General features: G+C 44.4%; 2 protein-coding genes across 4 annotated transcripts in view; one reads left to right on the top strand and one right to left on the bottom strand.

Moving 5' to 3' along the window:
* The window catches only part of MSH3 (mutS homolog 3), a 237,015-nt gene extending 236,212 nt beyond the window's left edge, over positions 1 to 803 (bottom strand). The window contains exon 1 of the mRNA XM_075837774.1: positions 668 to 803. Within this exon, the coding sequence (XP_075693889.1) occupies positions 668 to 787 (120 nt within the window). The 5' untranslated portion in view covers positions 788 to 803. The remainder of the gene's footprint in view (positions 1 to 667) is intronic.
* Positions 804 to 943: 140 nt separating this feature from the next.
* DHFR (dihydrofolate reductase) overlaps positions 944 to 22,234 on the top strand; it is a 120,113-nt gene continuing 98,822 nt past the window's right edge. Inside the window, exons 1-2 of one of the 3 annotated variants that reach the window (XM_075837788.1) lie at positions 944 to 1,190; positions 19,770 to 19,819. In XM_075837788.1, the coding sequence (XP_075693903.1) occupies positions 1,099 to 1,190; positions 19,770 to 19,819 (142 nt within the window). In that variant the 5' untranslated portion in view covers positions 944 to 1,098. Of the gene's footprint in view, positions 1,191 to 1,897; positions 1,920 to 19,769; positions 19,820 to 22,234 lie in introns of those variants that run through there. The other 2 variants (XM_075837804.1, XM_075837813.1) reach the window with 2 other exon arrangements.

Below are 22,234 nucleotides of genomic sequence, written 5' to 3' on the forward strand. Positions count from 1 at the left end.
AACGAGGCATAATACGCCTCGTTTACGTCTGAAAATAGGTCGTGTGAACCCAGCCTAAGGGTATGTTCACACGAGGGCATCCGTAACGGCTGAAATTACGGGGATGTATCAGCCGTAACGGCATGTGCAGGCGCTTGAACGCCGCGTCCATTACGGACGTAATTGGCGCTGCTTTTCATTGGAGTCAATGAATAACGGCTCCAATTACGCCCCAAGAAGTGACAGGTCACTTCTTTGACGCGGGCGTCTATTTACGCGCCGTCTTTTGACAGCGGCGTGTAAATTACGCCTCGTGTGAACAGACAAACGTCTGCCCATTGCTTTCAATGGGCAGATGTTTGTCAGCGCTATTGAGGCGCTATTTTCGGACGTAATTCGGGGAAAAAACGCCCGAATTACGTCCGTAAATAGGCCGTGTGAACATACCCTAACACACAGGGACAAACATTCATTTTCAGAAAGTGGAATTTCTTTTTCTAACAAGCTCTGATTGGAAAGCAATCCCTGTGTATAGTCCTATGCGTGTAAACCATCTGTCTTATGGGATGCTTATACAATATGATAGCAGTACCCTCCACTGAACAACCGCAGCATGACATACACAATAATGTGAACAGAGGCAGTCATGTCTATGCCTAGTCCCATCACAGCACTCCCCGCCCCTGACCTGAGGAGACCTGGCTGTCGGTGACTGCTTAGCCTCACCGCCCTGAGGTTTGAAGAAGTGACTGATCACAGGCTGCGATGGGCCAGGAGCCGGGGACCGGCCTGATTTCTTTCGCCGCATCCTGCAGCTTACAAGTAGTAGAAGACAGAAGCGGCGCTAGAGGAAAACAGACCACACCCACTTCCGCTGATTGGCCAAAGCGTGCAGGGGGCGGAATTATAAGGGTCCATGATAATTATTTTGTGTATGAAAAGTTCAATGGGCGGGGCTTAGTTTTGGCGCGAAAACTAAATCCTTGTCTTGTGGCGTCCTTATCATAGCGGGGAGCAAAGGTTTTCCTACGCACGTCACCGCGCAGGTCCCTCCTCCCGGTAGCTGTGCGCACACACCGTCCTCACGGCAAGGATCTACCGGTGACCCACAGCCCCAGGATGAGGAATGTACTGCTCAACTCCATAGTGGCCGTGTGCCCTCCAGGTCAGGGCATTGGGAAGGCTGGCACGTTACCGTGGCCTCTACTTAGGTATGCTGACGGTATATGACTGCGTCCTGTATTCTAATCCTCAACCACAATCTATAATATAACGTAATATACAGGGCTGCAGAGACGTCATTGAGGGGGGAGGTGACGATCTGCTGGAGCCGCGGCTGTGATCATTGCTGCTGTTATACGCGCTACGTGCTCGCATCTTCTGCAACCACGATGGAGGTTTTGCACTAGAGACCCAGTAAAATGCAGGATTTCCATCAGCTTCTATTGAGCGTGACCGTCATGGAGCTTGCAACACATTTCTAACATTTGGCAGCTGCCACGCTGTAGCCTTGTCTGTGCAGCTCCGTGACTAACGCAGCGATTTAGATTTTATTTTTTTTAAATATAAGTTACAAATCAAAGGCGTGATGTCCCAGGGTTGCCGATAGAGTTTGCAAACAGGGGACCCCTTCCCTCCTTTACAGAGAACCTTTCGCCTCCCCATACGTGTAAAGCTGTAACGGGCAGGGCTGCACAAACACTTTGCACTTTTTTCCTATCTTCCTCCGTTACTTACATATCGATGCCGTTATATTTGGCGCCCGATATGTAAATAAGCCCCTGAACTGTCAATAGGGCGTTTCTAACTACATGGCAAGGGGGCGCGATGTCTTCACTACGACACTGTCCAATCGGCTACGGACAGTGTCAGGGCGGCTTGCGCTGTGTTCCCTCCCGCGAGAACACACACAGACCATTTTGACCGCAGCATTCAAGGGGGTAAAGGAGAAGGGGGGGATGCCCCTTGGATCACGTCACAGGGATTGAGGGACATACCATATTTCGGCAGACAGCCCAGGGTCCATTGAAGGACCCCATTTCTGTCTTACCATATTTCCTGTTAGGCCATACTTCGGTATATATGTCCTAACAACTGCCTGTGTACTGTCCGTACACGGGCTAATGTACTGCCATATAGATATATTCCAGTACATTAAAGTTTAAAAATAAAGTAATGTTAACGTCTTCACGTGCTGCGCCGCAACAGTACGTCCTGCAGAGGGCTGGGTTCACACAACCTATTTTCAGACGTAAACGAGGCGTATTATGCCTCGTTTTACGTCTGAAAATAGGGCTACAATACGTCGGCAAACATCTGCCCATTCATTTGAATGGGTTTGCCGACGTACTGTGCAGACAACCTGTCATTTACGTGTCGTCGTTTGACAGCTGTCAAACGACAACGCGTAAAAATACAGCCTCGTCAAAAGAAGTGCAGGACACTTCTTTCAGACGTAATTTGAGCCGTTCTTCATTGAACTCAATGAAGAGCAGCTCAAAATTTACGGCTGTCAGAGAAGCCTCGCAAAATGTGAGGAGCAGCATTTACGTCTGAAACAAGGCAGCTGCTTTCTCCTGAAAACAGTCTGTCTTTTCAGACGTAAAAGCCTGCTACCGTGTGCACATACCCTTACTTTCACGTCACAATGACAGTTAGAATACATTACACTACGTGTGTAGTGTAATGTACTCTAGCAGTGATCAAAGCTGCAAGTCTAAGGGTCCCCTAGTGGGACAAGTAAAAAAAAAAGTAGTAAATTTTTTTTTTAAAAAGTGTAAAAATAAAAGTTATAAGTTATATAAACAAAAACTGCTTTTTTTTTTCCTATAATAAGACTTTCATTATAGGAAAAAAATGAACACATTAAAAAAAAGTACACATTTGGTATCACCGTGTTCGTAACGACCCCAACTATAAAACTATAATGTTGTTTTTCCCGCACGATGAGCACCCCAAAAGAATCAATAAAAAAACTACACCAGAATCGCTATTTTTTTGGTCACCACCCCTCCCAAAAAAGAGAATAAAAAGTGATCAAAAAGTCGCATGTACCCGAAAATAGTACCAAGAACTACAACCCGTCCCGCAAAAAACAAGCCCTTACACAGCTTTTTTGACTGAAAAAGTTACGGCTCTCAGAATATGGTGACACAGAAGATAAATTATTTTATAAAAAAGTGATTTTATTGCGCAAACGCTGCAAAACATAAAAAAAACCTATATACATCTGGTATCGCCGTAATCGCACCGACCCGCAGAATAAAGTAAAACTATTATTTATAGCGCACGGTGAACGCTGCAAAAAATAAACTAAAAAACATTGTCAGAATTGCTTGTTTTTGGTCACCCAGCTTGCAAAAAAATTGAATAAAAAGTAATAAAAAAAATCGCATGTACCCCTGGTACAATGAAAAGTACAGATTGTCCCGCAACAAATAAGCCCTCACACGGCTCCGGTGGTGAAAAAATAAAAATGTTCTGGCTCTCAGAATATGGCGATGCAAAATATGTAGTGTGTTCCAAAAACGGATAAGATCGGGCGCCATTTATCAGTGCGACTCCGGCCACACATCTATGAATTATTATTTATATACACCATTATTATGCCCTGATGTACTCTGCCCAGCCTACATGTGCCCCCACATTATAAACTGAAATACCAGCAATACCCCAAACAGAACAACTACAAAGCTACATCTGCGCTCCAAAAGCAAAATGGCGTCCCTCCCTTCTGAGCCCTGCAGCGTGCCCAAGCAGCAGTTTGCGCCCACATATATGGCATCGCCATACCCGGGAGAACCCGCTTAATGTTTTATGAGGTATTTGTCTTCAGTGGCACAAACTGGGCACAACATATTATGCACTAAGATGGCATATCAGTGGAAAATTGCAATATTCACACCATCCGCTGTGCATTAACCCTTTGACTTAATAGCACGTCATAGTGCCGGGGTTGATGTATGAAGCGGGCTCACGTGCTGAGCCCGCTCCATACGTTGCGGGTGTCGGCTGTGTATTACAGCTGACACCCGGGACTAACGGACAAGAACAGCGATCGTGCAGTTACAGAAGCCTGTAAAAATAACAATATACTGCAATACATTAGTTCCAATGATCGCTGGTTCAAGTCCCCTAAGGGAACTAATAAAATGTGTAGAAGAATTAAAGTTATTAGTAGTGTGAGAGAAAAAAGTTTAAAGTTAAAAAAAAAACAAAAAACCTTTTCCCATTTTTCTGGTAAAGTAATGTAAAAAAAAATAAACAAAATTGGTATCGCTACGTCCGTAAAAGGCTGAACTATTACAATATACCATTATTTAACTCGCACGGTGAACACCGTAAAAAAAAGGTATATAATTTAAACCGTGAAAAATCTGTGTTTTTTTTTTGTCACCTTAGCTCCCAAAAAAAATGTAATACAACTTTTTGATCACTTTTTATGTACCAATAAAAACTACAGCTCGTCCTGCATAAAATAAGACCTCCGACTACTCAATCAACCGAAAAATAAAAAAGTTACGCCTCGCAGAATGTGGTGACACAAAACAATTTTTATTTTAATAATTAGATTTTTCTTTGTAAAAGTAGTATAATATAAAAAAACAAAACTATAAATTTGGTATCACCGTAATTGTATTGAGCCGCAGAACAAAGTAAAGTTTTCGTTTTTACCGCACGGCGAAAGCTGTAAAAACAAAAACCCCAAAAAATGGAATCTCATTTTTTTTCCTACATCAGCCCGCAAAGAATTTCTATTCAGTTTCCCAGTACATTTTATGGCACTTTAAATTGTGTCAATAGAAACTACTGCTCCTCCCGCAAGAAATAAGCCCTCACACCACTCTATTGACGGAAAAAGAAAAAGTTATGGCTCTAAGGCTTCAGACGAACGGGAAAAACGTCCGTGCAACGCGCGTGATTTGCACGGACCTATATGTGTCTATGGGGCCGTGCAGACATGTCCGTGATTTTTTCATCAGCGTGAGTCCGCTGAAAAAAAGTCACGACATGTCCGTTCTTTCGACGTTTTGCACGCATCACGCACCCATTGAAGTCAATGGGTGCGTGAAAACCACGCATGCCGCACGGAAGCACTTCCGTGCGAACTGCGTGATTCGCGCAAGAGCTGTCAAAAGGATGAATGTAAACAGAAAAGCACCACGTGCTTTTCGGTTTACAAACATCCAAACGGAGTGTCTTTGAGATGAGCGAACCCGGACAACCGAACCGAACTTCACCGGGTTCAGCCGAACTCGTTTTGGCCGAACCCGACAAAAAAAATTTCCGGTACGCGACGACAGGAGATAGTCACTGTCCAGGGTGCTGAAAGAGTTAAACTGTTTCAGCACCCTGGACAGTGACTTCCGATCCCAATATACATGAACATGTAAAAAAAAAAAAAGAAGTTCTGACTTACCAATAACTCCCGGCTTCTTCCTCCAGTCTGACCTCCCGGGATGACAATTCAGTCCAAGTGACAGCTCTAGCCTATCACAGGCCAAGCACAGGCTGCAGACGTCACATGGACTGCCGCGTCATCCAGGGAGGTGGGGCCAGATGTCAAGAGAGGCGCGTCACCAAGGCAACGGCCGGGAGGTAAGTACGAACGTGTTTTGTTTTTTTTAAACAGGTTGCTTGATATTGGACAGATATCGGAATTCACTGTCGAGGGTGCTGAAAGAGTTACTGCCGATCAGTTAACTCTTTCAGCAACCTGGACAGTGACTGACGTTGACTAGCCTCATCTCTATGATGGCGGCTGCGCGAAAATCACGCAGCCGCGCATCATACACGGATGACACACGGAGCTGTCAAGTGGTTTTTGCGCGCGAAATGCCGCGTTTTTGCGTCCGCAAAAACGCCACGTTCGTGTGAATCCAGCCTTAGAACGTGGGGAGTGAAAAACTAAAATAAGAAAGCAAAAAATGCCCTGAAAGGGTTAACTCATTTCTAATGAAAAAATGTATGACCCCATGTGGGGTATTTCTGTACTCGGGAGAAATTGCTTTACAAAAATTGTTTTTTTTTTGTTTTTTTCTCCTTTATCCTTTGTGAAAATGAGAAAATTAAACATTTTAGTGGGAAAAAATTGTGATACTCCTTTTCGCAGCCTCAGGCTGGGTTCACACGACCTATTTTCAGACGTAAACGAGGCGTATTATGCCTCGTTTTACGTCTGAAAATAGGGCTACAATACGTTGGCAAACATCTGCCCATTCATTTGAATGGGTTTGCCGACGTACTGTGCAGACAACCTGTCATTTACGCGTCGTCGTTTGACAGCTGTCAAACGACGACGCGTAAAAATACAGCCTCGTCAAAAGAAGTGCAGGACACTTCTTTCAGACGTAATTTGAGCCGTTCTTCATTGAACTCAATGAAGCACAGCTCAAAATTTACGGCTGTCAGAGAAGCCTCGAAAAATGTGAGGAGGAGGAATTACAGCTGAAACGAGGCAGCTGTTTTCTCCTGAAAACAGTCTGTCATTTCAGCCGTAAAAGCCTCTCTCCGTGTGCACATACCCTAATTCTAATAAATTCTGCAAAAGACCCATGGGGTCTAAATGCCCACAATACCCCTAGAAAAATTCCTTGAGGGGTGTTTCCAAAATGGGCGTTGCGACATGGCACCGAAAACCAATCCAGCAAAATCCGTACTCCAAAATCCAAATGTCGCTCCTTCCCTTCTGAGCCCTGCTGTGGGTCCAATCAGCAGTTTATTACCACATATGGGGTATTGTCGTAATCAGGAGAAAATGCTTTACAAATGTTGCTTTTTCTTCATTATTCCTTGTAAATATTACAAATTTCTGTGTTTTCAGAAAAAAGTAGATTTTCATTTTTACAGACTAATTCCAATATATTTAGCGAAAAACCTGTGGTCAAAATGCTAACTATACCGCTAGATAAATTCCTTAAGGGGTGTAGTTTCCAAAATGGGGTAACTTTTGGCGTGTTTTCATTATTTTGGCACCACAAGACCTCTTAAAACCTGACAAGGTGCATAAAATATATTCTATAAAAAAAGGAGGCCCAAAATCCACTAGGTGCTCCTTTGCTTCCGAGGCTTGTGTTTCAGTCCATTACCACACTAGGGCCACATGAGGGATATTTCTAAAAACTGCAGAATCTGGGCAATAAATATTCAGATGCATTTCTCGGGTAAAACCTTCTGTATTACAGATTTTTTTTTTATTACAAATGAATTTCGGCAAAAAAAAGAAAATTTGTAAATTTCACCTCTACATTGCTTTAATTCCTGTGAAACGCCTAAAGGGTTAAAACACTTTGTGAATGCTGATTCGAATACCTTGAGGGGTGCAGTTTTCAAAATGGGGTGATTTATGGGGACTTTCTAATATATAAGGCCCTCAAAGCCACTTCAGAACTGAACTGGTCCCTGAAAAAATGGCCTTTTGAAATTTTCTTTCAAATATGAGAAATTCCTGCTAAAGTTCTAAGCCTTGTAACGTCCTAGAAAAGTAAAGGGACGTTCAAAAAACGATGCAAACATAAAGTAGACCTACAGGAAATGTTGACTTGTAACTATTTTGCGTGCTATTACTATGTGTTTTTACATGCAGATACGTTTAAATTTAGAAAAATGCAAAATTTTGGTATTTTTCAGAAATAAATACCACAATTATCGACCAAATTTTTTCACTAACAAAGTACAACATGTCACGAGAAAATAATCTCAGATAGGTAAAAGCATTCTGATGTTATTGAAGGGGTTAAATAAAAAATACACATACACCTTTTTCACAATAAACATTAAAATAAGTCTCAATGCATAAAATATACATATTCGGTATTGGCGCGGCCGTAATAACCTGCACAACAAAAAAAAATTTCGGCATTTATGTGTACGGCGTAAAAAAAAACACAACTTCTTTCTTTCACTTATTAACCCCTTCAGGACCCAGCCTGTTTTGGTCTTGTGGCACAACCCATTTTGTCAAATCCGACATGCCACTTTATGTGGTAATAACTTCAGAATGCTTTTACCTATCTAAGCGATTCTGAGATGTTTTCTCATGACATATTGTACTTTGTTAGCGAAAAAATTTGGTCGACAAATGTCATTATTTGTGAAAAACACCAAAATTTTGAGAAAATTTACAAAAAATAGCATTTTTTAAAATTTAAGTGTATCTGCTTGTAAAACAGACAGTAATACCACACAAAATAGTTACTAGTTAACATTTCCCATATATCTACTTTATTTGCATCATTTTTTGAACATACCTTTAATTTTTTAGGACGTTACAACGATTAGAACTTTAGCAGCAATTTCTCACATTTTCACTAAAATTACAAAAGGCCATTTTTTCAGGGACTAGTTCAGTTCTGAAGTGACTTTAAGGGCCTTATATATTAGAAAGTCACCATATATCACCCCATTTTAAAAACTGCACCCCTCAAAGTATTCAAAACAGCATTCTCAAAATCTCTTAACCCTTTAGGTGTTTCACAGGAATTAAATCAATGTAGAGGTGAAATTTTAGAATTTCATTTTTTTGGGCTGAAATTCATTTGTAATAAAAAGTTTTCTGGAAAACAGACGGTTTTACAATAGAAACGCATCTCAATATTTATTGCCCAGATTCTGCAGTTTTTAGAAATATCCCACATGTGGCCCTAGTGTGCTAATGGACTGAAACACCGGCCTCTGAAGCAAATGACCACCTAGTGGATTTTGGGGCCTCCTTTTTTTTAAATTATATTTTAGGCACCATGTCAGGTTTGAAGAGATGTTGTGGTGCCAAAGCAGTGGAAACCCCCAAAAGTGACCCCATTTTGGAAACCACCCCTCAAGGAATTTTTCTAATGGTATAGTTAGCATTTTGACCCCACAGTTTTTTTGCAGAATTTAGTGGAAATAGACTATGAAGATGTAAATCTACTTTTTTTCTGAAGAAACCTAGAATTTTTTAATTTTTACAAGGAATGACAGAGAAAAAACACCCCAACATTTGTAAAGCAATTTCTCCTGATTACGGCAATACCCAATATGTGGTAATAAACCGCTGTTTAGACCCACAGCAGGGCTCCGAAACGGAGGAGCAATGTTTGGATTTTTGGGCGCAGATTTTGCTGGAATGTTTGTCAGTGCCATGTCGTGTTTGCAACGCCCTTGAGGGATGAAAACCGTGGAAACCCCCAAAAAGTGACCCCATTTTGGAAACTACACCCCTCAAGGAATTTTTCTAGTGGTATAGTTAGCATTTTGACCCCACAGTTTTTTTGCAGAATTTAGTGGAAATAGACTGTGAAGATGAAAATCTACTTTTTGTAAAGCAATTTCTTCCGATTACGGCAATGCCCCATATGTGATTATAAACTGCTGTTTGGACCCACGGCAGGGCTCAGAAACGAACGAGCGCAATTTTTAGCACAGATTTTACTGGAATGGTCATCAGGTGCCATGTTGCGTTTGCGGAGCTCCAGTACAGTGAAGTGACCCCATTTTGGAAACTGCACCCATCAAAGAATTTATGTAGGGGTGTGATCACTTTTATGACACCCATAGTTTTTCTGCCTTGCAAAATAAAATGTTAATTTTTGTACAAATGCGCCATTTTTTTGGGCAGATTTTTTAGACACCGCATATAAGTGAAGTAAAGTGCCTCAATATTTATTGGGGTATTTCTTCTGACTTTAGAAATACCCCCAAAGTGGTCTAAATATGTTGTCTGGACACATAGCAGTGCCTGGAATTGAAGAAGCACCACAAGGATTTTGAGGCCTTATTTTTACTTGGATGATTTTTAGCCACAAGCATAGGCCTAAAAAATTGTGCAGATCATACACATTTGTTAGAGTATTAGGTATTCATCTAGGGGTATGAGGGTTTTCAGTTTTGTTACACATTTTTTTTTTTAGTGTCCAATTTTAAAACTGGGTAAAAGACAAGAATGATAAAGGGAGGTGTGGGGGTTTCAAAAGTATAATTTTTTTTAATCCAGGGAGGTGTGGAAGATGCGGAAGCAGTTCTTCATGCAGAGTCCGGGTTTTGATGGACAGGTGTCGCACTGATATATGGTATCCTTACGGATACCCTTTTTTGCACAGACACGGCACCTTTTTTGTGCCCGCCGTTTTTTGGGTGTTGCAGGCACTTCACTTGGAAAGTGCTGCCTAGGAACGATACGGCAAGAACTACTTGAAGCAGCAGATGTTTCCCGCATCTCGTCTTCATGCAATAGAAATGTAATAATTTTTTTCTTAGTACTCTAAGTAGGTACCCGGGTGGCCAGCTTTACGGAAAATTAAAAATGAATTGTACAGTGCCATCTGTACAAGGTACACTGATAATTTTTTGTACCAAATTTTGCTTTTCCGCATGGCACTATACGGTTTTAACACCTGGTCATTCAGGTCAAACCCCCCCCCCCCCCCCATATGAATTTATTATATGCCTGAATGCACACAGGCTTCATTGCGGATGTTGTGAATCCACGTGTGGGGTCAGGGGTGCAGCTGGCATCATGCACAGATGTCAGCATGCATACATCTTTTTTTATCCCAGTAGTTCAAACACAGGACCCCATCCTGCAGCGATGCCCTGCTTTCTCCAATATGCAGGGATTGGCCGATGAGGGTCTTCGGAAGGTGCCACAGTTTTTTTGTCTTTTAGACATTTGAACAGGGGTACACTTGTGTACCAGTTGTCCAAGTACAAGTTGTACCCCTGATCTAACAGTGGGTGTAGGAGGTCCCACACTATCTTCCCTGTTGTGGACAGCACGGGGGGACAATTTGGGGGATGTATTGTCCTTTCCTTCCCCTCATAGATCCGGAAAGCATGTGTGTATCTGGTCTCAGACTTACACAGCTTGTAGACCTTGATCCCGTACCTTGCGCGCTTATTGGGCAAATATTGGCGAAACTTCAGCCTACCCTTGAAGTGCACCAGGGATTCATCAACTGAAATCTCTGTCGGGGGGGTAGATTTCGGGAAACTTTTGGGAAAAAAAGTTTGAGGGGCCTAATTTTAAAAAGTCTGTCGGAATTGGGGTCATCCTGGGGGGGGGCATAGGGAGTTGTCACTAAAGTGCAGACATTTTTGGATTGCCTCAGAGCGGGGTCTGGTCATTGTATTGCGGTACAATGGACAATGATAAAGAATGTCCATCGACCAGTAGGATCTCACTTTGGGCTTTTTAGTGAGACCCATGTTGAAGACTAACCCCCAATATTTTTGCATTTCTGCACAATTAGTTGGTTGCCAACGATTGGGCTGGGCATAAAATGAGTTTGGGTATTCGGCTATAAATTGGTGGGCGTAGATGTTGGTTTGGTCCACCATAAGCTCTATCAAATTGTCGGTAAAGAACAATTTGAAATATCCAATTACAAGCAGTCCTTCCGTCTGCACATGAATTCCTGCCGCAGCAGTATATTCTGGGATTTGGGGGGTGTAATTGGTTGGGGGTGACCAATCTCTGCTGGCAGTACCAGGGTCAGGCAGAACGGCAGTCTCAGGGTCAGGCAAACCTGGGCACTAACCCTCCTGCGACAACGAGGAGGTTCCTCGCTGTGACTAGAGGAGGAGGACGAGAGAAAGAACTCATCAGTTCCTCACCACTCGCTGAGTCCGTATCGGATGTGATCATGGCATACGCCTCTTCAGCGGTGTAACGCTTCGCAGCCATTTTATTAATTTGTGTGTGTGTATATACACTACCGTTCAAAAGTTTGGGGTCACCCAGACAATTTTGTGTTTTCCATGAAAACTCACACTTATATTTATCAAATTAGTTGCAAAAGGACTAGAAAATATAGTCAAGACATTGACAAGGTTAGAAATAATGATTTTTTTTTTTTAAATAATAATTTTCTCCTTCAAACTTTGCTTTCGTCAAAGAATGCTCCATTTGCAGCAATTACAGCACTGCAGACCTTTGGCATTCTAGCTGTTAATTTGCTGAGGTAATCGGGAGAAATTTCACCCCATGCTTCCAGAAGCCCCTCCCACAAGTTGGATTGGCTTGATGGGCACTTCTTGCGTACCATACGGTCAAGCTGCTCCCACAACAGCTCTATGGGGTTGAGATCTGGTGACTGCGCTGGCCACTCCATTACAGATAGAATACCAGCTGCCTGCTTCTTCCCTAAATAGTTCTTGCATAATTTGGAGGTGTGATTTGGGTCATTGTCCTGTTGTAGGATGAAATTGGCTCCAATCAAGCGCTGTCCACAGGGTATGGCATGGCGTTGCAAAATGGAGTGATAGCCTTCCTTATTCAAAATCCCTTTTACCTTGTACAAATCTCCCACTTTACCAGCACCAAAGCAACCCCAGACCATCACATTACCTCCACCATGCTTGACAGATGGTGTCAGGCACTCTTCCAGCATCTTTTCAGTTGTTCTGCGTCTCACAAATGTTCTTCTGTGTGATCCAAACACCTCAAACTTCGATTCGTCTGTCCATAACACTTTTTTCCAATCTTCCTCTGTCCAATGTCTGTGTGCTTTTGCCCATATTAGCCAGTCTCAGATATGGCTTTTTCTTTGCTACTCTGCCCTGAAGGCCAGCATCCCGGAGTCGCCACTTCACTGTAGACGTTGACACTGGCATTTTGTGGGTACTATTTAATGAAGCTGCCAGTTGAGGACCTGTGAGGCATCTATTTATCAAACTAGAGACTCTAATGTACTTGTCTTGTTGCTCAGTTGTGCAGTGGGGCCTCCCACTTCTCTTTCTACTCTGGTTAGAGCCTGTGTGTGCTGTCCTCTGAAGGGAGTAGTACACACCGTTGTAGGAAATCTTCAGTTTCTTGGCAATTTCTCGCATGGAATAGCCTTCATTTCTAAGAACAAGAATAGACTGTCAAGTTTCACATGAAAGCTCTCTTTTTCTAGCCATTTTGAGAGTTTAATCGAACCCATAAATGTAATGCTCCAGATTCTCAACTAGCTCAAAGGAAGGTCAGTGTTATAGCTCCTCTAAACAGCAAAACTGTTTACAGCGGTGCTAACATAATTGCACAAGGGTTTTCAAGTGTTTTCTAATCATCCATTAGCCTTCTAACACCATTAGCAAACACAATGTACCATTAGAACACTGGAGTGATGGTTGCTGGAAATGGGCCTACATACACCTATGTAGATATTGCATTAAAAACCAGACGTTTGCAGCTAGAATAGTCATTTAGCACATTAACAATGTATAGAGTGTATTTCTGATTAATTTAATGTTATCTTCATTGAAAAAACTGTGCTTTTCTTTCAAAAATAAGGAAATTTCTAAGTGACCCTAAACTTTTGAACGGTAGTGTATATGTAGTTTATACACCCGTAGCTGTAACAACGTTACGTTGTATAACAAAGAGATTTTTTTTCACAGAAAACACTAAACACGAATAATTTTTTGTTGGTTTTGTTTTTTTTATAACACTTAGTACCACTTACTAACTGACACGAACGATGACTGACAGTGACGGATTGACACTAACGGACAAGTGACGCGAACTGACACTACGGCTTGATGCCAACTGACGCTACGGATTGACGCCAACTGACGCTACGCATTGACGCCAACTGACGCTACGCATTGACGCCGACTGACGCTACGCATTGACGCCGACTGACGCTACGGATCGACGCCGACTGACGCTACGGATCGACGCCGACTGACGCTACGGATCGACGCCGACTGACGCTACGGATCGACGCCGACTGACGCTACGGATCGACGCCGACTGACGCTACGGATCGACGCCGACTGACGCTACGGATCGACGCCGACTGACGCTACGGATCGACGCCGACTGACGCTACGGATCGACGCCGACGGACGCTACGGATCGACGCCGACGGACGCTACGGATCGACGCCGACGGACGCTACGGATCGACGCCGACGGACGCTACGGATCGACGCCGACGGACGCTACGGATCGACGCCGACGGACGCTACGGATCGACGCCGACGGACGCTACGGATCGACGCCGACGGACGCTACGGATCGACGCCGACGGACGCTACGGATCGACGCCGACGGACGCTACGGATCGACGCCGACGGACGCTACGGATCGACGCCGACGGACGCTACGGATCGACGCCGACGGACGCTACGGATCGACGCCGACGGACGCTACGGATCGACGCCGACGGACGCTACGGATCGACGCCGACGGACGCTACGGATCGACGCCGACGGACGCTACGGATCGACGCCGACGGACGCTACGGATCGACGCCGACGGACGCTACGGATCGACGCCGACGGACGCTACGGATCGACGCCGACGGACGCTACGGATCGACGCCGACGGACGCTACGGATCGACGCCGACGGACGCTACGGATCGACGCCGACGGACGCTACGGATCGACGCCGACGGACGCTACGGATCGACGCCGACGGACGCTACGGATCGACGCCGACGGACGCTACGGATCGACGCCGACGGACGCTACGGATCGACGCCGACGGACGCTACGGTTTGACACTAACAAATTGGATGAAAAAAAAATAAAATCTCCCTTATACACTGGGAGGTGTGTAAGGTCACACACTAGGAACAGGGGAGAGGGAAATTATGGGTTGATTCTTTTTTTCACTTTGTGTGGGGCACACAACACGACACAGGCTCTGATCTCTCCAACTTCTCTTCACCTACTAAGAGATCAGAGCCTGTGTCCGGTACGTACTGTGATTGGTGGGTCTGAACAGACTCACCAATCACCACTGCTATTGGCCCATTGCCGGTCACATGGGGTGTCCCATAGTAACTGTTTCTGGACTCATTTCAAGTCCAGAAACCGTTTTCAACACTTTATTTGCCGAAGCGATGTAAGATCCGCCGATTACATTGATCGCCGGCATTGGACCGCTTTTACGGTTCAATGCCGGTGACTAGGGAGTGTTAGCTGTCAGGGGAGGGGGTTTTTACCTGCCCCCGGCTGAGAATGAGCTATGATAGGTGGGTCTGTTCAGACCCACCTATCAATGCAATCGCCAGCAATGGCCACTGCTATTGGTCCATTGCCGGTGACATGGGGCATCGAGTAGGGAGGGGGGGTGTCTATAGTAACCGTTTCGGGATTAATTACAAGTCCCGGAACGGTTTTTTATACTTTATCTTCAGAAATTATGTAATCAGTGGATCTGTACAGATCCACCGGTTACATAGATCGCCGGCATTGGACCACTTTTACGGGTCCAATGCCGGTGACTGGGGAGTGTCAGCTGTTCGGGACAGCTGTCGTTCCCGGTGCACACTGCCACCGACAGTGTGCATCGGGAACCAGTCAGTAACTGTACGTCCTTGTGCGCTAAGACACTGGCCGCTGGGACGTACAGTTGCGTCGTGGTGCGCCTAGGGGTTAATGGGAGGCAAGAGGTGTGATGAATTTAACCTCCATGTGCCTCATATTAATAGTAATTAACCCCATCATGTACCTTACACATGAACCCATTATGATTGAGAAACATGATAGGGTTAATAACTATTAATGTGAGGCACATTCAAAATTCATCACACCTCGCGCCTCACATCACAAAATTGAAGAACTTATTTTTATTTTTTTTATTACTGTTGGCAAAATATCGTTTTGGTATCGAAATCGCAATACTAAACGAAGTATCGGCACCGAAGTCCAAATTCTGGAATCGTGACAACCCTAGTTTAGACCCACGGCAGCGCTCAGAAGGGAAGGAGCGCCATTTGGATTTTGGAGCGCAGATTTTGCTGGAATGGTTTACAGTGCCATGTCGTGTTTTCAACGCACTGGAGGGACCAAAACAGTGGAAACCCCCTCCCCCCAAAAGTGACCCTATTTTGGAAAATATATCCCTTAAGGAATTTTTCTAGGGGTATAGTTAGCATTTTGACCCCACAGGTTTTTTGCTGAATTTAGTCTGTGAGCATGAAAATCTACTTTTTCTCTGAAAAAACATATAGTTTTCAAATTTTTACTAGGAATAAAGGAGAAAAAGCACCACAACCTTTGTAAAGCAATTTCTCCTGAGTACGGCAATATGCCATATGTGGTCAGAAACTTCTGTTTGGAGACACGGCAGGGCTCAGAATGGCAGGTTCGCTACTTGGCATGCAGACTTTGCTTGATTGGTTTTTAGGCACCACGTCGCTTTTGCAGAGCCCCTGAGGTACCAGTACAGTGGAATCCCCAGAGAAGTGACTCCATTTTGGAAACTACACATCTCAAGACATATGTCATTTGGCTGGACATATGACAGAGCTCAGGAGTGAAAGAGCACAATGCTAATTTGAGGCCTATTTTGGTGATTTTCGCACCATTGTCTCACAATTGCAGGGCTCTAAGGTCAAATAGTAAACAAAACTCCAAGTAGTGACCTCTATTTTGGAAACTGCACCTCACAAGACATTTAAAGAGGCTCTGTCACCAGATTTTCAAACCCCTATCTCCTATTGCAGCAGATCGGCGCTGCAATTTAGATAACAGTAAAGTTTTGTTTTTTTCAAAAACGAGCATTTTTGGCCAAGTTATGACCATTTTTATATTTATGCAAATGAGCCTTTCTTATGTACCACTGGGCGTGTTTAAAGTTATGCCCAACTGGGCGTGTATTGTGTGTGTACATCTGGGCGTTTTTACTTTTTTTACTAGCTGGGCGTTGTGAATAGAAGTGTATGATGCTGACGAATCAGCATCATCCACTTCTCTTCGTTACCACCCAGCTTCTGGCAGTGCACAGACACACAGCGTGTCCTCGCTCATCCGACGCGATGAAGTTCCTGTGGGAGGAAGTGAGTGACGTCACAGCGTGATCTCGCGAGGACACGCTGTGTGTCTGTGCACTGCCAGAAGCTGGGTGGTAACGAAGAGAAGTGGATGATGCTGATTCGTCAGCATCATACACATCTATTCACAACGCCCAGCTAGTAAAACAAGTAAAAACGCCCAGATGTACACACACAATACACGCCCAGTTGGGCATAACTTTAAACACGCCCAGTTGTACTTAAGAAAGGCTCCTTTGCATAAATATAAAAATGGTCATAACTTGGCCAAAAATGCTCGTTTAAAAAAAACAAAAAACGTTACTGTTATCTACATTGCAGCGCCGATCTGCTGCAATAGGAGATAGGGGTTGCAAAATCTGGTGACAGAGCCTCTTTAAGGGGTGTACTCGGCATTTTGACCCCACAGGGTTTTTTTATTTATTGGAAATGAACGCTCAACGGATGGTGCGAAGTGAAAATTGCAATTTTCCACTGATGTGGTGCCCAGTTTGTGCCACTGCAGACAAATATCTCATAAACTGTTAAGCAGGTTCTCCCAGGTATGGCGACGCCATATATGTGGACGGAAACAGCTGTTTGGGCTCGCTGTAGGGTTCAGAAGGAAGGGAGCGCCATATGGCATTGGGAGTGCAGATTTAGCTTGGTAGTAGTTCTGTTTGGGGTTTCGCTGGTATTTAAGTGTATGTATATGTAATCTGTGTGGAGAACATCAGGGCATAATAATGCGGTAAATAAATATTAATCCGCAGATGTGTGCCTGGTGTCGCACTCATAAATGGTGCCAAATCTTATCAGCTTTTAGAACTCTGCACATTTTGTGTCGCCATATTGTGAGAGCCAGAACATTTTTTTTTATCTTTTCTCCCCCGGAGATGTGTGAGGGCTTATTTGTTGCGGGACAATCTGTAGTTTTCATTGGTACCATTTTGGGGTACATGTGATTTTTTTTTTTTTTTAGATCCCTTTTTATTCAATTTTTTTGGCAAACGAGGTGACCAAAAAGCATCAATTCTGACAATGGTTTTTTTATTCTTTTTTTACACCGTTCACCATGTGCTATAAATGACATTCACTTTATTCTGCGGGTCGATACGATTACAGAGATACCATATGTACATAGGTTTTTTTTATATTTTACAGCGTTTGCACAATAAAATCTTCTTTTTTTTTTTTACTTTTTTAAATCATTTGTTTGTATCGCCATAGTCTGAGAGCCATAAGTTTTTTGTTGTTTTTATTTTTAGGTCAAAAAAGCTGTGGGAGGGCTTGTTTTTTTCAGGACGGGTTGTAGTTTTTATTGGTACAATTTTGGGGTACATGCAACATTTTGATCACTTATTATTCTGTTTTGGGCGGGGTGGTGACCAAAAACCAGCGGTTCTGTAATTGTGCGGGGGGGGGGGGGATAACATGATAGCTTTATCGTTTGGTCGTTACGGACATGGCGATACCAAATATGTGTACTTGGTTTCAGTTTTTTCCTATAATAAAAGGCTTCTTATGGGAAAAAAGGCAGTGTTTGGTTTTTTTCTAGCTTGAAATGTTTTTTATTTTAACATTTTTATTAACTTTCTTTACTTTTTTTTTTTTTTGTCCCACTATGGGACTTGAAGGCATGAAGCCCTGATCGCTATTCTAATACACCCCACTACCTACATAGTGCAGTGTATTAGAGCTGACAGTTATTCACTGACCGCAAGCCTATTCGGCTTCGCCTGCGGGCGGGGCCTAGTAGGCTTCCGTACTAGGCAGACCAGGAGGCCATTGTTAGGCCTCTGGTTGCCTAGGCAACCGTTGGCAACAACGCGGTTGTTGATCGTTGTCATAGCAACCATCGGCTATGCTCTAACCACCTAGATACAGCGATCGCTTTTGTTCGCTGCATCTAAGGAGTTAATCGGCCGGATCGGAGGCTCGCTCCGGTCCTGGCAGTTACATCAGGATACTGGTGCAGGCTCTGCTTCTGAGCTTGTGCCATCTTCTTGACCCTGATAGTAAGCCTTTTAGGCCTCACCTCTGGGCGGTGCTTAAAAGACTTCCGTGCTTGGCATACAAGAGGCCATTGATAGGCCTGCAGTTGCAAGCACTGGCACCCCGGCAACAGCGGCGCAGGGATGCCGACAGACTAGAAACCAGCTAGATGCCGCGATCGCTTGACCGCTGCATCTAAGGAGTTAATCGTCAGGACCGTTACACTGGGATGCCAGCTGTAATATACGCTCCATCACGTACAGTTACGTGAGAAGGCGTTAGCGCTGATAACGTAACTGTACGTGATTGGGCGGTAAGGGGTAAATATTACTTGGCTAGTTATTTACCAACAGCTGCAAAATACAGGCTATAATGTGTTTTATGACATCGGCATGGAGAGATGCTGCTGCACATCAGGCAAATATTGTGCACGTGTCCTATGGAAGGAATAAGAAATAGCCATGGTTTACCGGCTTCTATGAAAACTGTGCCCCCACTAGTTTGCAAGGATGTTACAGGGGGCACAGACAGGGCCAGTACTTGAGGGGAAACAGGAGCCACGTGGAAGACAAGCAGCATGGACGGCTGCTTCTCTCCCCTGTGTGATCGCTCACCCATAAGGCCAGCCCTGCTATTAATCCATTATCACCAGGGCAATCTGCCAGCACGTCTACGTTATTGAAGTAAATGGATGACTTTTTTTAATGTTAAACATAGCACCCAGTCCGCTAGAGCTGCTCCGGCACATAGGGGTTTTCAGTGATGTCCTCCTATGACATCCCCCCAAGTAAGCATTCAGACAAGTTGTATACTCCCATCCTCTTCCACCCCTGTTTCCACAGCAGACACCCAGTCTTCTGGGCTTTGTATATAGAATGGATTTTTGATGTTCAGCGTGATCAATCATTACAGAACACTGGGTAGATGGTGAAGGTACTACGTCGTGTTCTGTAACGGACTTTGTGTTAAATTCTGTAAATCGCCATTGTCCTTACGATAAGGTTCACGGTATAGATTATTTTGCATAGATTTGACAGATTCTGTAGTAATGAAAATATTTTGTTTTAATTCAGGAATGAATTTAAGCATTTCCAGAGGCTGACCATGACGCCTACAACAGAAGGTAACTTGTTCTGCACTTCTAGGTGATCTTATCTTAGTGTCTGTCAGCACTTTCCAAGGACAATCCGTTTTATCACTAGATCTCTAGTTACTGCTTTCAGGTAGATAATATAATGTACATTTTACTTTACAGTGTATTAGTCTAGTGGCCATACACAGCGGCCTAACCTGTCATTTTCGTTAGGACCGGCAAACCATCTTATTTGTATTAAATGTTCCCAAAAGCAGATGTCGGGGAGAGGGGGGGGGGCATGATCACCAAACCGAGCATGTATGGGGAGGTTGGGAGACATAGCTGTCAACCGAACAAGCCTTCTGCCGACAGCTATTTAAAGTGACCACCTTTAGAGCTAGAACAGCCACCAGCCAAGCGCTCCGTCTACTACTGCAGAGTTATGAGCAGCACGAAAGCGCTAAAGAATGGATACAATTATATCCAGTCTGGGCAATGCTCAGTGAGCTAAACAGCCTGGACTCCAGAGTGATACATTGCAGCAAGCTAAGTCTGTTTTCACATCACCGTCGTTTTCTGCTGAGGGGTTCCGTCGGAGGTTTCCATCAGGTTAACCCCTCAGCGGAAAGTCAAACGGAAACCTCAGCTTCTGTTTCCCTCACCATTGAACACAATGGTGACGGAAGCCTAGCTAATGGTTTCCGTCTCTCACCGTTGTGACAGGGTTCCGTAGTTTTGACGGAATCGATAGCGAAGAACAACGGAACCATGTCACAACGGTGAGAGACGGAAACCATTAGCTAGGCTTCCGTCACTATTGAGTTCGATGGTGAGGGAAACGTAAGCTTAGGTTTCCGTTTGCCTCTCCATTGGGGGGTTAACCCGACGGAAACCTCAAACGGAACCCCTCCGAGGAAGGGCAACTGTGATTTGAACAGGCCGTAATAGAAAGATTTGTGCAGCTACTGATGTATTTAACTCACAGGGCATTGTCTAGACGGGATACAATTGTATCTACTTCAAAGCTGAGAGCAGCGTTCCCGATGTATAGGTTTGCAGCCTGTGAAGGTACATGAGAATGTTCTTATTTACTGACCGCAAACACATTTTTTGAAAATGGTGAGGAATTGAAACAAAAAGTGTTAGAAATCTGTAGTACTTTTAATTTAGAAATTATTAAAAGCTGTAAAAACCCCTTTATGGTCACCATACACATTTGGAAGGTTTTCCCTGTTTGTTTGACGTATGGGTCAAATGTACCCATAGGCTCGCATTATACCAACGGATCAGGTGCACATTTTAGCCTGCGTATTTCTCATTTGGCCTCCTGGTGGTATATCTCTGGTATACCATTTTTCGCCAAATAGAATAGCGTTGTCAACTAGGCTATTCTATCTAGATGCATCCAGTAAAAAAAAAAAGTAAGTTTAATGGATGCTATAATAGCCTATGGGTTATGGATGATATCCATCGCTGGCCTCCGTTAAATATTTTCTTCAGAAGTTCACTTGACCTTGCTGGGATCCCTTTACTAATCTGACAGGACTAAGGAGGGGAGTCGGTTGGGCACTGTCGCTGCGGTCGGGGCAGCAGCAGTAGGTTGACCGGATCCCAGCACCCTGCCTGATCCCTGTGTCCTGTCCTCTGTGCTACCTCTCCAGTGCTGGCAAGCTGGACCATCTATCCCCCTTCAAGATCTTCAAAGCAGCTGGAGTCCCCGGCTGCTTACCTCGCTTGAGGAAACTGTCACTGGAACTTCCCTGGGTTATGTTACTTGGGTACCCCACCGAAGCTCCAGTGGCGTGGCTATTCTGTGCATCAGATAAGCATCTGGGGACTCTGGCTGCTTTGAAGGTGTATAATACTCGTGTGTGGACACTTGCGTCACTGGGGCTACCCAAGGAAAACTTGACATAGCAGCAGGGGAATCTGACTGCTTTGAAAGGTGTGATGGTGTGGGGATTGTGTTCAGTAGCAGCTGGTGTCCCCTTCTATGTTGGCCTGGGGAAGTGACGTCACTGCAGCTTCACTGGGGTAGTGAGAGTTACTTAGCTGGGGCTACCCCTGGGCAGCTCCAGTGATGTAACTTCCCCAGGCTGACATAGCAGGGGACTTCAGCTGCTACTGAACACAATCCCCACACGGCCGAATAGCAGATAAGCAGATGGTGACTCCGGCTGCTTTAAAGATGTTAAAGTGGGGGTAGTCGACCACCATGCAGGTGTGCGGCAGGCTTTGATCCTGCTTGCGCACGGCAGCACAGGGTACAAGATGGAGGGAGGATCTTCAAAGCATCAGGAGTCCCCAGCAGCATATTTTTCCCCGGGGGAGGCTACATTGACTCCGGCTGGTTTGAATATCTTGAATGGGATAGTTAGGCTGTTGACTGAAGCGGGGGACTGGGTGTGACGGGGAAGCTCCAGTGATAACTGTCCATATATGGACCGTTAAGTCACTGGAGCT

Source organism: Rhinoderma darwinii, chromosome 1 (genome assembly GCF_050947455.1).
Source record: "Rhinoderma darwinii isolate aRhiDar2 chromosome 1, aRhiDar2.hap1, whole genome shotgun sequence".
Lineage (NCBI taxonomy): Eukaryota > Metazoa > Chordata > Amphibia > Anura > Rhinodermatidae > Rhinoderma > Rhinoderma darwinii.